General features: G+C 36.7%; 1 protein-coding gene across 1 annotated transcript; it reads left to right on the plus strand.

The window, feature by feature from the left end:
- Window positions 1–8,421: 8,421 nt before the first annotated feature.
- LOC113194340 (olfactory receptor 9A1-like) lies at window positions 8,422–9,366 on the plus strand. Its single transcript, XM_026405373.2, has one exon. The coding sequence runs from the start codon at window positions 8,422–8,424 to the stop codon at window positions 9,364–9,366; it is 945 nt and encodes a 314-aa protein (XP_026261158.2).
- The last annotated feature ends 5,855 nt before the right edge of the window (window positions 9,367–15,221 follow it).

Genomic DNA, 15,221 nt, shown 5'->3' on the forward strand with positions numbered 1-15,221 from the left:
CCTATCACTTAGTCCAGGACCTCTGCCTAATTAATGAAGCCGTTATTCCCATCCACCTGGTGGTTCCCAACCCTTACACTCATCTTTCTCATATCCCGCTTCGACCACTCATTTTACTGACCTGGTTTAAAGATGCCTTTTTTACAGTGCCCCTCCATCCTGACTCTTATTACCACTTTGCCTTCACATGGGAAGACCCTACAACCTTTAGGTCTCAACAGCTGACATGGACAGTCCTACCCCAAGATAGATCCTGTGCCAAGGCTTGCCCAAAGAGGTAGGGACTAACTGCTTGTGACTTGGGGGATAGCACTCTCCTACAGTTGGATAGAAGCCTTCCCTACCTCCAGGGAAACTGCTGACACCATCGCCTCCATCCTCATTGAGCAGATCATTTCCAGTTGGACTTCCTGCCTCCAGCCAGTCAGGCAACCATCAGGCCCTCACTTCTCAGGTTGTTCAACTAGTCTCCAAAGGCCTCAACATCATTTGGAGGCTCTACATCCCCTACCGACCCCAATCCCCAAGTAAGGTTGAGAGGGTTAATGGCATTCTCAAAAATCATCTCATTAAACTTGCTATTGAACTCAGGCTGTCCTGGCCCAATCTCCTGCTGTTGGCACTCACCCGAATTTGGGCAGCCCCTGCAGCTCCCTCAGGCCTTAGCCCCTCTGACCTACTCTATGGGTTCCCTTTCTTAATCAACCACAGCTTTCCAGTCACTCCTTCTCCCCTTGTGTCCTACATGCCCTATCTCACACTTCTACACAAACTCCTAAGGAAAATGCAGACCAGTGTCTTCCTGTGCCATCTGTTATTTCATTCCCAGAACAATCACAAACTGAATCATACCCCCTTCAACTGGGTGATGCAGTCTTACTTTGAGAGCTGCATCCTCAATCATTGGAACCTTGCTGGACAGAACCCCAAACAGTCATACTTACTACTCCAATGGTGGCCAAGATTTTGGGCCACTCCCCCTGGTACCATGTCTCTTACCCTAAAAAGGCATCTGTTCCAAATGTCTAGCCCTAGACTTCTGCCTGGGGACTGCTCTGGACCAAACTCAAGCTTTCTCGCCAACCCTCTTCTTTTACTAATCATTAATCTCTCTCAAACTTCTCTCTCAACCCATAGATGGCGCTTTCTCATCCAAGCGACATGGCAGCAGAATGGCACCACCCACTCTCAGTTTATGGGTCAAGGCGATTGCCCTTCCACTGGCTGCAATTTGGCAGTCACCCCTAACATTACTGGATTCAACCGAGCCACATTGGCCCACCTACATGCAGCAATGCTATGTTTCATATCAGACCAAACCGAGGAATCTTGTAAGCACTAGCCTAACACCTGTGGCGGGTGCCCTTGTAATTCATGCAAGAAATGCTTCCTAGATAGGCCTGGCTAAGAGAAACTATTTGGGACCCATGGGACCTGAAATGGGCTTCTGGTGTTGATGGTAAATTTTATTCTTGGGGTTTTGCCAAGCACCCCTCAGCCTCTATCAGAGTATGGAGAACTTATCTACAAGTGTTCCCTCAAATTCATATAACCAGGGCTGGGGTTGTGGCTCAGTGGTTGAGCACTTTCCTAGCATGTGTGAGGCCCTGGGTTTGATTTCAGACTGTTTCCTCTGCATAGGTTTGGATTGTATTCCATAAACCGCTATTCCCATTGATCTTCCTCTCAATACCTCAACTAGACCCAAGGACCCCCTCTCCAGCTTTTGAGGAAGTACCTCTTTTTTGTAACTCATCAGAGAATTTCCCCTGCTGCTACACTTCCTCTGGTTCGGCACCCTGTGATCAGATTATTCAATCTCTTCCCCAACCTTTGATCCACCGGGGTTCTTTTTCTGGTGCAATGTTACCCTAACAAAAAATCTAAGCCTCAACATGCTCTTTGCTTTTTGTGTTCCTTCCATCTTGGTCCCTCATTAACTCTGTACAGTGAGGCTGAATTAACATGGCTTGTTACTATCTCCATTTCCAGGACAAGATGGGTTGCCTTTCTACCAGTAGTAGTTGGACTCTCCCTGGCCTCCTCACTCGCTGCCTTTGGACTGGGGGCAGGAGGACTTGGTTATGCAGTAACTGCAACTCAGAAGCTTGAACAACAACTTCAGGAAGCGGTAGAGGCATCAGCCGCCTCTCTGGCTTCCCAACAAAGGCAAACATCTATTGCCCAAGTTTCACTACAGAACCATCAAGCCCTCGATCTCCTGATGGCAGACAAAAGAGGAAGCTGTCTATTCTTAAATAGCAACAATCAAATGACTAAACTCAACCCTCATTACATGACTAACTCCCATTCTCACTCCTATATTAGTCATAGGGCTTCTATTAATGATTGCTCTCTGCCTCCTCAGGTTCGCCCAAAACTATGTGGGTGAAATTGCCAGAGTGACCTACAACCAGATGCTTCTACACCCCTACAGTCTCATCCTCACCTAACCAACATCAAACCACCTACTCCCCCCAGCGCCCCTAGCCAGCAAGAAGTAGCCAGATGAAATTCGATACCCTATATCATCAAAAAGGCGGGGTTCTTAGGTTTGAGATGATTAAGCAACCCACCCACAAGCAAAAGAACCAAAAAAATTCCCAGTCTGGTTCAGCCCTGGCACACTACTTCTTAGACCCACTCTGTGCTCTGAGAGCTCTGCCTGAGGGCAAATCTCAGTAAGGCCTCGTTCAGCAGCATTTTAAATCTGCCTCCTTTTGGTTGCCGCTGCCTGATCTTATAGTTATTGTAGATGGAATTTTTTCTTAAGTTCCTTTATGAATTGCTGATTATTGATACCAACAATAGACTTTCATTGTGTTGGGGCTTGTACCCTGAAACTGCAGAATTCAGTTATTAGTCCTAGTAGTTTGCTTGTAGATTCTTTGGGGTCTTCTGTATATGCAAATATGTCCTCTCTGAACAGAGAATTTTGCTTCTTTATGTTTGCATTTTAATGACTTTATTTTTCTCCTTCCTTCCTTCCTTCTTTCCTTTCTTTCTTCCCTCTATTTTTTCTTTTCTTTTTGCCTAATTGCTCTGACTAGAACTTTCAGTAATTTTGAATTGTATCTCAGTGATAAAAGTGGTCATTCTTATCTTATTCCTGATATTAATGGGAAAACTTTCAGTTTTTTGACATTGCATATAATGTTAGCTGAGTATTTTATATATGTCTTTTACTATATTGAGGAACTTCCCTTCTATTTCTAGTTTTCTGAGCATTTTTATCACGAATAAAAGTTATGTTTTGTTAATTGCATTTTCAGTATCCATGGAGATAATCGTGTGAGATTTTTAACCTCCTTCATTCTAGTAATGTGGTATATTATATCAACTGGTTTTCTTATATTAAACCACTCTTGTTTTTTTCTGGGCCAAATACCACATGGTCATGAAATATATTCTTTTTAATATGCTCTAAACTCATACCATGTGTATTTTGTTATGAATTTTGACAATTTCATAAGGAATATTGATCTGTAAATTTTATATGATGTTATATGGCTTTGGTATCAAGATAATGCTGACTTCATAGAATTACAAGTTTCTTTTTTATCTGTTTTTTGAAGATTTTGAGAAGGATTGGTATTAATTTTCTTTCAAATATTTGGTAGAATTCACCATTGAAGTAAAGCAGTTCTGAAGGGGAGTTTTTGCTACAAATTTAATCTCTTGTCATAGGTGTAAGTTTCTTGCTTAGCCTCTGGATGGCCATCTTAAGTGCAGTCACCATTTTTTTAACTTATTTTTTTTTATTAATGGGACTATTGTCTCCTTTGGAACTCAAGACGAACTCTAGATATGGCAGAGGGGTTAGAGGGAAGGAAGGGACCATGGGGTTAGAAATGATGGTGGAATGTGATGATCATGTATGAAGACATGAATTGGTGTGAATATACTTTGTATACATCCAGATATATGAAAAATTGTGCTCTATATGCATAATAAGAACTGTAATGCACTCTGCTGTCATATATAAATTTTAAAAAAAGACAACTGCCATTTTTAAGAAAAAGTTTAACTTTACCACCCCCAGGCCTTTCTGAGAGAGGCTCACCACTCCCTCATACCAATCCTACTCTTAACCACAGGCATTAGGACCCACCTGGCTTTAATCCCTAAGCCTGCCCCATAAAAGTCCCAGAACTCAAATCTGTGTTGATTCTCTCTGGAGAGATGGCCTTTATTTGTCAACTCTGACAAATAAACTCTCGTGTGTATCTCTGATGGGTCTCTGTCTTTCATTTCTCACTCGCTTGTCTTCTCTGGGTTCCTCACTTTCCTTTCAATCGGTTGGTTCAAATTTTCTATTTCAATATGATTCAGTAGGTTGTGTATTTCTAGGAATTTACCAATTTCAAGTGTGTTTCTAATTTGTTGGCATACAATTGTTCAGAATATTATAATATTTTTATTTCTAAAAAATCAATTGTAATCTCTACTCTTTTCATTTTTGATTATAGATAATTTTGAGTTGTCTTTCTTCTTTCGTTAGTATATCTAAAGGTTTGTCAGTTTTGTTACTCTTTCTAAGAACCAATTTTGGCTTCATTAATTCTATCTGCTTATCTTTCTATTCTCTATTTCTTTGATCTCTGCTCTAATTTTGATTGTTTTCTTCCTTCTGCTTTGAGTTTGGGCTGCTCTTCTTTTTCTAGTTCCTTAATGTGTAAGTTTAGGTTATTGCTTTGAGATCTTCCTACTTTTTAAGTTCAAGTGTTATGACTATAAATGTTCCTTTGAGCACTGCCTTCATCTTTATAAATTTGGGTATGTTGAGTTTTTATTAGTTAGCTCTAATTATTTCCTGATTTCTTCTTTAGCTTATTAATGGTTTGAGAGTGTGCTAGGTGATGTCTATATATTTATGATTTTTCCCATTTAACTTCAGTAATAGATATTTAGTGTCATTCATTATGGTTGGCAATAATTTTTTTTTTAACTTCATTGAGTTGTTTGGTGGCATAACAACTTCTATCCTGGAGAACATTCCATGTGCATATCAGAAGAATGTTTATTCTGTATTAATGAGGTAAACTACATTTATCAAGGCTAATTAATTTATACTGTTGTTCAAGTCATATATTTTCTTAGTCATCCTCTGCCTAGATATTCTATTATTGAAAGTATGTCCTAAAATCTTTAACTATTATTGTTGAATATTTTTCCCTGTTATTCCATCGGTATTTTCTTCATATATTTTGAGACTCTGTTGTTTTAGTATCTATATTTTTATAATAGTTAAATTTTCTTGCAGGATTGACCTTTTTATTAATATATGATGTCCTTCATTGTCTATATAATTTTTTTGATTTAAAGTCTGCATTTTATTTTTTTTTCCTATACTAGTGTAGCCACTCTAGCTCTCTTTTAGTTAATACATGCATGGAATATCTTTTCCCTTATGTTCACTTTCAACCTTTTGTCTCTTTGGATGTAAATTGAGTCTGTTGTAAACAGCATGCAGTTGACTCTTTCTTGTTAAATCATTCTGCCAAACTCTGCCTTTTGATTGAAAGTTTAATGATGTTCAGCCTCACCTTGAGCCCTGAGGAATGGAGCCAGCTGTGTATGTATTGAGACCTCTGAAACTGTGTGCCCATAAATAAACTTTTCCTCCTCTATAGTTATTCTGGTTGGACCTTTTAGTCACATCAGTGAAAAAGATGACTAAAACAGATATTGTGTTTTACATACAAAATTTATAACAATATGGTTTAAGATGGTACCAAATAACTTTAATAGTATGTGAAACTCTGGTATGCATAGCTCCATCACTCTCTTTTATGTTACTATTGTCATCAAAGATAATACATATGTCATGCACTCAATAAATAGATTTATAATTTAATGCACTTGATTTTTTAAAGTATACAGAAAATTTTTTCAAAAGCCAAAAACAAAACCACAATGAAACTGGCTTTCATATTTGCCCATGTAGATATCTTTAGTAGAGATCTTTATATATTAATGTGGCTTGAATCTAGTGTCTTTTCATTTCAACTGGAAGGATTCCTTTTAGCATTTCATTTAGGTCTATTGATTTTAATACAAACAAATAAAAATAGCAAGAACAACAACAAAACTCCATTAGCTTTCATTTATCTTATAAGGTGTTAATACCTTCCTCTTTTCTGAAGGGGAGCTTTTCTGGCTACAGAACTCTTGGTTGACATTTCTGTTTCTTTCAGCACTTTATGCCACCTTAATGCTTTCTGGCCTAGATGTTTTTTATGAAAAATTGAACACTGATCCTATGAAGATTCCCTGTATGTGACAAGCTCTTTTGACTGATTATAATGTGTTTGGGTGTAGCTCTCACTAAGTTTATCCAGTTTGAGATCATGGAGTTTCTTCAGTGTATAGATTCTTGTTTGTAAAAAATTAAGAAAGTTTTAAAGCACTAATTCTTAAATAATCTTTATTGGTCGTTTCTCTTCGTTTTCCTCCTGGGATTCCCATATATGCAGGATGAAAGGCTGATAGTTTCCTAAAGGCCACTTAGGTCTTGCTTCATTTCCTCATCCTTTTTCTTTCTGTTCCTCAAACTGGATAACTTCAATGGTTCTATCTTCTATTTCACCTGTTACTTCTTCTGCTAGCTTGTTGAACCTCTGGTGAATTTTCCATTTCATTTGCACTTTTTTTCTATTGTGTGTGTGTGTGTGTGTGTGTGTTTCCATTTTTACAGTTGACATTCTCATTTGTTCAGACATTATTTTCCTGATTTCTTTTAGTTCTTGGACCATGCTTACCTATACTCTTAGAATATATTCTAGATAATGTTTTAAAGTCTTTGCTTAGTCAACAAAATGTCTAGCCATCCTAGAGATAGTTTCTGTCCATTTGTTTTGTTCTTTTGAATGGATTATACTTTGTCCATTGTGATTCTATTGTTGTAAAAAACTAGACCTTCAGACAGCATTGTGTTATAACTCTGGAAACCAAATTCTCCCTGTCCTAAAGGTATTTTATTTTGTATTTTTGTTGTTTGGTTTGGTTTGCTGACAACTGTAGGCATCTGCTTGTTTAGTGACTTTTCCATACTACTGTTACAAAGACTAAATTTCTGATCTTTAATAGTCACTGAAATCTCTGTTCTATTAGGTTGTGTCCAGCTATGTTTTGACTGGGATTTCTTTGAGTGCTGGGAGCAAAAACCCAAAAATGAAACCCTCAAAATTAATTGAAAAATTATAGTAAGGAAATAAACTAAAAATCCAAACATTTCTCCTCACCTTTGGACATTAATTCAGAAGACTTTTCCAACACTTAGCCAAGCTTGCGCTGAAACCAGACATCAGTCAGAGATAAAGAATGAGAGTCTTTTCAGGTCCGTCCTGAGCATGCATCTTCTCCTAAACATGTGTATTATTTTTCTAATTTTTCTAGTATATTTTGAATTCTGTAGTTTCCCTAAGAAATTTTCCTAACTTTTTCTGAGGCTTTGGACAACCTGTTCAGTCTCAATAGGAAAGTTTTGCACTGAGTTATTCCAGGATTTTACTTAGCTTTACAATGTTCTTGGGCAATGTGTGCCACAAGCAGGTTATGACAGTCCTTCAGGTAACCATGAGAGCAGAGACTGACTCCAGGACTTGAAGCCTGGGAGGAAGGCATCCTGGATGTTGAAAAACTCTCCATGAGGTAGTTTTCCATTTTGCCCATTATCAAAAACTTCTAATAGTTTCAAAACTTGATTAGCCTCAGGAGAAAAGGGCTGAAAGTTTCTCTAGCTGTCCCATGACTCCATCCCTAGGGTTTCAGTGAGCTGATTTTCCTCAGTGAAGAGCTTTCCTTAGGGACACACTGCAGAGGGAAAGAAGGATAGAAAGAAAAAGAAGAAAACCTTTGGGCACCCAACAACACTATGCTTTCTGGACTTTTTTCTAAATGCTAGTGTGAAAAAATTTTCTATTTCACTGAGAGTAAAGGAAGCAAGGCAGAAGATAGCCTGGTCTGAGTTCTGCAGAGTATACAACTCTTCAGTTCACTCCCTTTCTCTGGAGGTGAGTATCTTCCTGATCAAAGGGAGAAAAATATTTTCTCTACATGGAACAGTTTCTACTTCTTTTTATTTTTTATTAATGCATTATGTGAACACACTAATAAAGTTTGACATGATATTTCCGTTCATGCATACAGCATGCACTGATCTAATCCAATCACCTCTTTTCCAATACTCCCCAAGCTCTAGAATTCTCTATTTTACTTTCAGGTTGACTTCTTTTAGCTTCCATGTATGAGAGAAAACTTATGGTACTTGTCTGTGTCTGCCTTATTTCACTTATCATCATGTCTTCCAGTCCCATCCATTTTGATGAAAATAATAGGATTTCATTCTGTATTTGAGATCAGTAGCAGCATTATCTATCTTTTGTTCTCTAGATTGCATAAAGAAGTGCTCAAAACTAAATGTTGGGGAATTACTCGAGTGCTACTGAGTTTTATCTCTTAGGATTCCCTGGCTCCAAAGAACTACACTATATTCTTTTTGCTACCTTCTTCTTCCTCTACTCAGTGACAATAATGGGAAACACAGTCATCATCATCACCATCTGTGTCAACAAACATCTTCAATCCCCCATGTATTTCTTCCTTGGCCACCTCTCTGTCCTGGAGATCCTGATCACATCCACTGCTGTCCCTTTTATGCTCCAAGGACTGCTACTCCTAAAGACTCAGATAATATCTTTGACTGCATGTTATGTACAATTATATTTGTACCTTTCTTTGGGAAGCTCAGAGTTGGCATTAATAGGAGTGATGGCTGTGGACCGTTATGTGGCTGTCTGTAACCCTTTGAGGTACAATATCATCATGAATAGCCGCACCTGTTTCTGGATGGTAATTGTGTCATGGGTATTTGGATTCCTTTTTCAAATTTGGCCAGTTTATGCCACATTCCAGCTTACTTTCTGTGAATCAAATCTGCTAGACCATTTTTACTGTGACCGAGGACAATTGCTCAAACTATCCTGTGATGATACTCTTTTCATGGAATTTATTCTTTTTCTGATGGCTGTTTTCATCATCATTGGTTCTATGATCCCTACTATTATCTCCTACACCTACATCATCTCCACCATCCTCAAGATCCCCTCAGCCTCGGGCCAGAGGAAAGCCTTCTCCACCTGTGCTTCCCACTTTACCTATGTTGTGATTGGCTATGGCAGCTGCTTGTTCCTCTATGTGAAACCCAAGCAAACGCAGGCGGCTGAGTACAACAGGGTAGCATCACTGCTGGTGTCTGTGGTGACCCCTTTCCTGAACCCTTTCATCTTTACCCTCCGCAATGACAAATTCATACAGGCCTTTCAGCATGGCATCAAACGCTGTTGTCGACTTCTAAAGGATTAGCTCTGTCCTAGGGACAATCTACCATGGACTTGAGTAATCTAAAAATACTAATTCTTATCATATTCATTCTCATCTACAAGAGAATTCTATGGTTCTGATCATACTCAAAATTATAACTAGATAGTTCCTACATGGGAGATCACTTTATTATCATTATTTTGGCTTTTTTGGTGGTGTTGTTCTGGGGGATGAAACCCAGGGCTTCAAGTATGCTAGGCAAGCATGCTACACTGAGCTACACCCCAACCCTCTTGTTTTTTAAATGAACACACTTGTATAATCATAATACATTTCAAAAAATAAATTTGGCAAGTGTGGATATATGCATTTTAGAACATTCAAATCTATGTTCCTGGGCTGAAGAGGGAATACAGAGAGGACAGCAGAGGAGGCAGCTTCTGATCCCTCGCCCTGTGCTTCACATTCTTCAGTTCTGACAGGGCACCTTCCTCCTCATTGCTCCCTTAGTTTCTCCATTCCATACTCTGTCCTTTCTACTTTCTTTTCTGATTCCATTTCATGTCTCTAAGTGGTTACAGATTCATTTCTGTATTCCTTTTTCTACTCCCTTCTCTCATAAGAACCAAGTTTACCACACTGTCTTCCAGCACTATACTAAGCTCCCCTAAATCCATGTCTCAGTTCCAATATTTCCCTATCCTAGCCCCTGTTCCTCTCACACCCATTATTCTTAATACTTCTGTACTCTATGATATAATTTAGAGACTACTTCTACATCATGACACAAGTAATTACACAATTTGGCAGCAATCCAAATGAACATCACAAAGTGACTGTAAAAATAATTGTGGAACTTCCATTCAGTTGAATATCACAAGACTCTAAGAAGAATAGGATGTTTTCTGTGTCATTAAAAGATGTCTAATATATAAAGCAAAGAGCAGAAAGTTTTGCTTAAGTGTTAGCTTTTTATATGGAAAAAAGGCAAACACTAGTTTATGTTCATACTTGCACATAGTTGCATAAATTAGTTTTTGTTCATACTTATATATGTTAAGTCTGGGAGGGAACTCAGAAAATTGGTTTCCTTCGGATATGATGATTGGAATGGGACTCAGGAATAGTGCTGGGAGAGAGACTATAGAATTGCTCTTCATATTGCTTTGAGTTCTATTTTATAATAACGTCTTATTTCAAAATCAAAAGAAATAATCCTGCCTCTAGTTCTTAAGAAAGCGTCTCAATGTAACAGACAATTTCTTGGCAGAAGAATCTTTAGTGAGTCCAGACAATTTATAGTGTTTTTAAAGCTGAGTAGAGAACTTTTCTTGTCCGGGGGCCTTGAACAATTTTGTAATGATATATTTATTCTTAATGAAATATTCTTTAGATATTATGTGTACCTGAACTATATTATCATATGTATGTTGAAGATATCTTTTGTAAATCTGGGGGTTTTATTGCTTTTTAGATGAAATCTTTTGTCATGTAGAAATATTAATTTTGCTATTTTTGAATTTAATCTTTTCTTCCATGATCTATATTAGTACATATTGTTTTAAAAGCCCATTTACACTGGGGAGATTAACAATAATCTTTTGCACTAGATATGAGCTCTGACAATGTAAATATTGTATAACAATTTAAATAAAAGAATGAAGTGAGCATATACAAAATGTTCTTCAACATTTTCAGTAGTCATATAGGTCATAATAGTACAGTATTTTAGACTATTGTGTATATGAGACAAAATAAATGAATAATTACAGAATATTCTAATTCTAAATATAGAAAAGGTTAGTTAAAATCTCTAGAGCCTCATAATTGAATTCTAATTTACATAGACTCATGGCTATCTGCCTATCATACATCTTCTGACTCTGTACACTAGAATATCCTAGGAACATTTAGTAATTTATTAACAATGAGCATTCCTAGGCCCAGAGTGTGGTCTTCCAATACTATTTCCTGATACGAGAAAGTGGGGCTTCTAAAAGAAATGGGTGGTTCCAAATCTAGGACAGAAAATCTACAAGATGAATTTGGAACATTTTATCACACCAGATACCAAAAATTACTAGAGTCACATAAAAAATATGAAGAAATCAATTGAAGAAAACTTCCACTGGCCAACAATGAAGTTGCACTTCAAAAAAATAGAATAATTGCAATTATTTGAAAACTATCAAATACATTTAAATCAGAGTTTATAATAATATTTTAAAACATAGTCACCTTCAAAGATGATATTTATTATTAATCAGACCAAAATTGGATCAAGCCTCTGAAACTAACTACTCACAGAAAGCAATGCAAGAACAGAAAGACATGTTCAACTGTTATCACAAGGATGGAATCAACAAAAGCCAGGTTATGTAAGTTTTATGTCAAGACATATGGCTTCTTCAATCAATATATTAGAAGGAAATGAAAGTGCCATAGAGAGAATCTGTTAATTAAAATAGACTTTGAGTCTATTTTGACATATTTATACAAACATGGAGTATATCTTTTTCTTTTTTTTAATTTGTTTTAATTAGTTACACATGACAGTACAATAATCTTGACATAGCATACATTTGAATCAGATGGAATATAATTTCTCATTTTTCTGAGTGTACAGGTTGCAGAATTACATTGCACATGCAATCACGTATATACCCACAGCAATAATCTTTTTCTAATGAGGATACCAGTCTTGTGGATGTGCACAATGTTGAGATACACTGTGGTGTATTCATATATGTACTAGGAAAGTCACATCAGATTCATTCCACTGTCTTTCCTATTCTTATCCCCACTCCCTTCCCTTTATTCCCAGTCTGCTGAACTTCTATTCTTCCCTGCCCCTTATCATATGTTAGCATCCAAATATCAGAGAAAACATTTGACCTTTGGTTTTTGGGGATTGGCTTATTTCACTTTGCATGATTAAGTAATATGAGGAGGTAAATACTTAAAAGTTGAGATCATAGTTGCAACTAAGGACATGAGGACTACAATTGGAACAGGACCCATGGATGGGCTTCTAAGGCTAACAAAGTTCTATTTCTTGATCTGGGGGAGGGGGGTGATTACAAAGGTGTTCACTTCTGTCAAAGGGGTGCAGGATCCAACCTGAAAAGCCCCCCCCTCTTAGTCATTTCAGGCTACTACAATACAACACCATAGATTTGATGGCCTGTGAATAACAGAAATTTATTTATCATAGTTCTGGAGGCTGGGAACTTCAAGATCAAGGTGTTGGCAGATTTGTTATCAGCTGATAGCAGAAGGAGAAAAGGGGATTTCAGGATCTCTTATAATCACCTCCCAAAGATCCCACCTCCAAACACTTATCACATGGGAGATTACATTTCAATATATGAATTTTGAAGGGACGTAAATACTCAGCTCTCAATGTAAAAAGTGGAACAATTTGAGTAATAAATTGCATAATATAGTTTGGATTATAATCTAAAGAATCAAATATTTCTATTTTTACAAATCTATGAAGGCATACATGATTTATTGAGTAAATAAAAGATTTGGGATTAGAAGGCAGGGGATAAAGCACCATTGAGGACCAAGATTCCTGAGAAACAGACAGATGGGCCTTCTAATCCCAGATTTATTAGGCCATATGGGAGCTACTATAGCACTCAGATGAAGTAATGTGATCTAATTTGGGCCAGAGGGGAGAATGTCCTGGATCTGGATCTGGATCTTCTGTAGGGGAGATGTGGAAAGTAATAAAGAAATAACAAATGTAGGAAAAGTATCTCCTTTAAAATCTCTTTGGTGATCCCAGAGTCATGGGAAAGAATGCTATAGGAATAACTCAGGCCACAGAGCTTTGGAAGATTCGCAGTTTTCTTAAACTAGATTGAACCTTGCAAATGGGTTAGGATTTGAAAATAGAGAATAGATGCAATAATGTGCCCCAAATGGCAAAAGGAATGAGATTAGGTCTCTTCAGACATCAGCACCATTGACATTATAATTATAAAAGGATTCTCTCACAATTTAAAGCATGCATGTCTAAAGTGCATTGATACTCACTAACCCAAGGCTTCTGCTGTTGAGCTTGGAGGTGGAAAGATGGGGTACATGTGAGTATGTATGAGTGCTTATGTGAACACACACGAATTTTTTAGGAATAGAACCTATGGATATTAATCTCTAGTTAACATATGACTGCTAAATTTTTAATTTAGGGTCTTCTCTAAATGCCAATAGAAAGTAGATGGATATTTCTCCATCTTGGAGCATCTGTAAATGTTTGGAGGCATCTCTTTTTAAATTAATTATTATTATTTCAGTTATACATACTTATAGCATATAGTGTGACAATCCGATGTATATATGCAATGTGGAATGATCAAATCAGGGTAGTGAATTAACATTCTTATCTCCTTTAAATTTCAACATAATAGTTGAACATATTTATGAAATACAATGTAATGTTTTAATATGTGTATAAAATGTGTATTGATCAAGTAAGAGTAATTAAATTTTCCATTTCCTTAACGTTACTCTGGAGCCTTGAGTCTCTCCCTTCTAGTTTATCATCAATGATAATCACCCCACTGTGCTGTACAACATTAAAACTTATTACTTCTATTCATGTTTTGGCACGATAATTCAATTCTCCCTCGATTTCTTCTTCTCTCCCTTCCCAATCTCTAGTAATAATTATTCTACATTTAGATCAACTTTAGAAAAGTATTTTTCTTCCTGTGTCTGACTTTTTCCACTTAACATAATGTCCTCTAGTTCCATACATTTTGCTGCAGAAAATATAAATAATCCAATTAAAAATGGGCAAATGATAAAAGTGAACATTTCTCAAAAGAAGATATTCAAATGGCCAACAATTACATGAAAAAAAATGTACAACATCATTATCCATCAGAGATGTGCAAATAAAAACCACAGTGAGATATCATCTCACCCCAGTTAAAATGGCTATTATTAAAAAGACATAATGTACATGCTGGAAAAAATAAGGAAAAAAAAGAGAATTCATACATGTTGGTAGGAATATAAATTAATATAGTCAATATGGAGAATAATATAAAGATTCCTCAAAAAATAAAAATAGATCTATGATATGATCCAGCCATCCCTCTCCTAGGTACCTATTCAAAGAAAATAAGATCAATATACCAACAGATACCTACATGTCCATGCCTATTCACAAAAGCTTAGATATGGAATCAATCTAGATCTCCATCAACAAAGGAATAAGTAAAGAAAATGTGTTATATATTCAAATGAAATTTCATTTAGCCATAAGAAAGGAGTGATATTCTATCACTTGCAGCAATATGGGAGGCATCTCTGTCAGGAAAACATTTTCCTCCACCTGAAATGTTCTTCTGCACTGATAAACTCCCAAGAGACTAATTATTTCCTCACTTTGAAAACTTTGTAAGGAATTAAAACAATTATCTTCTCCTTAGAAAGGACAAAAGTTTACTAGGCTTCTATTAATATGTCAGGACATAAAATCACTCAGATTTCTCTCTTGAGAGATTCTCCTACAACTCTCCCAACCTCTTAATCATAACCTTCTCATCACAAATTAAGCACAAAAACTTTTTCTTGCTCTCCCTTTCTCAAGTGATGAAGTTCTTGACTTTTGGGTTTTGGAAATTTGATTTAGCATAAACAATTGCCCAGTTATCACACAATATCACACAGAAACAACCCTCATAGTTAGACTAATATAAAATAAAAATATATTAGGGACCTATTAGAAAGATGTTTTCCTAATCTTAGGGCCTGAAGGACCCTAGTTAAGAAATATTTTATGAAGCATTTGCTATTCATTCTCTAAAATTCTTTTCCTTGGTGATTTCCAAGTCCTTCTTCTCAAGACAATCCTCAAGGTAGACTCCCCCGGGGAATCT

The sequence above is a fragment of the Urocitellus parryii genome, chromosome 3 (genome assembly GCF_045843805.1).
Source record: "Urocitellus parryii isolate mUroPar1 chromosome 3, mUroPar1.hap1, whole genome shotgun sequence".
Taxonomy (NCBI): Eukaryota; Metazoa; Chordata; class Mammalia; order Rodentia; family Sciuridae; genus Urocitellus; species Urocitellus parryii.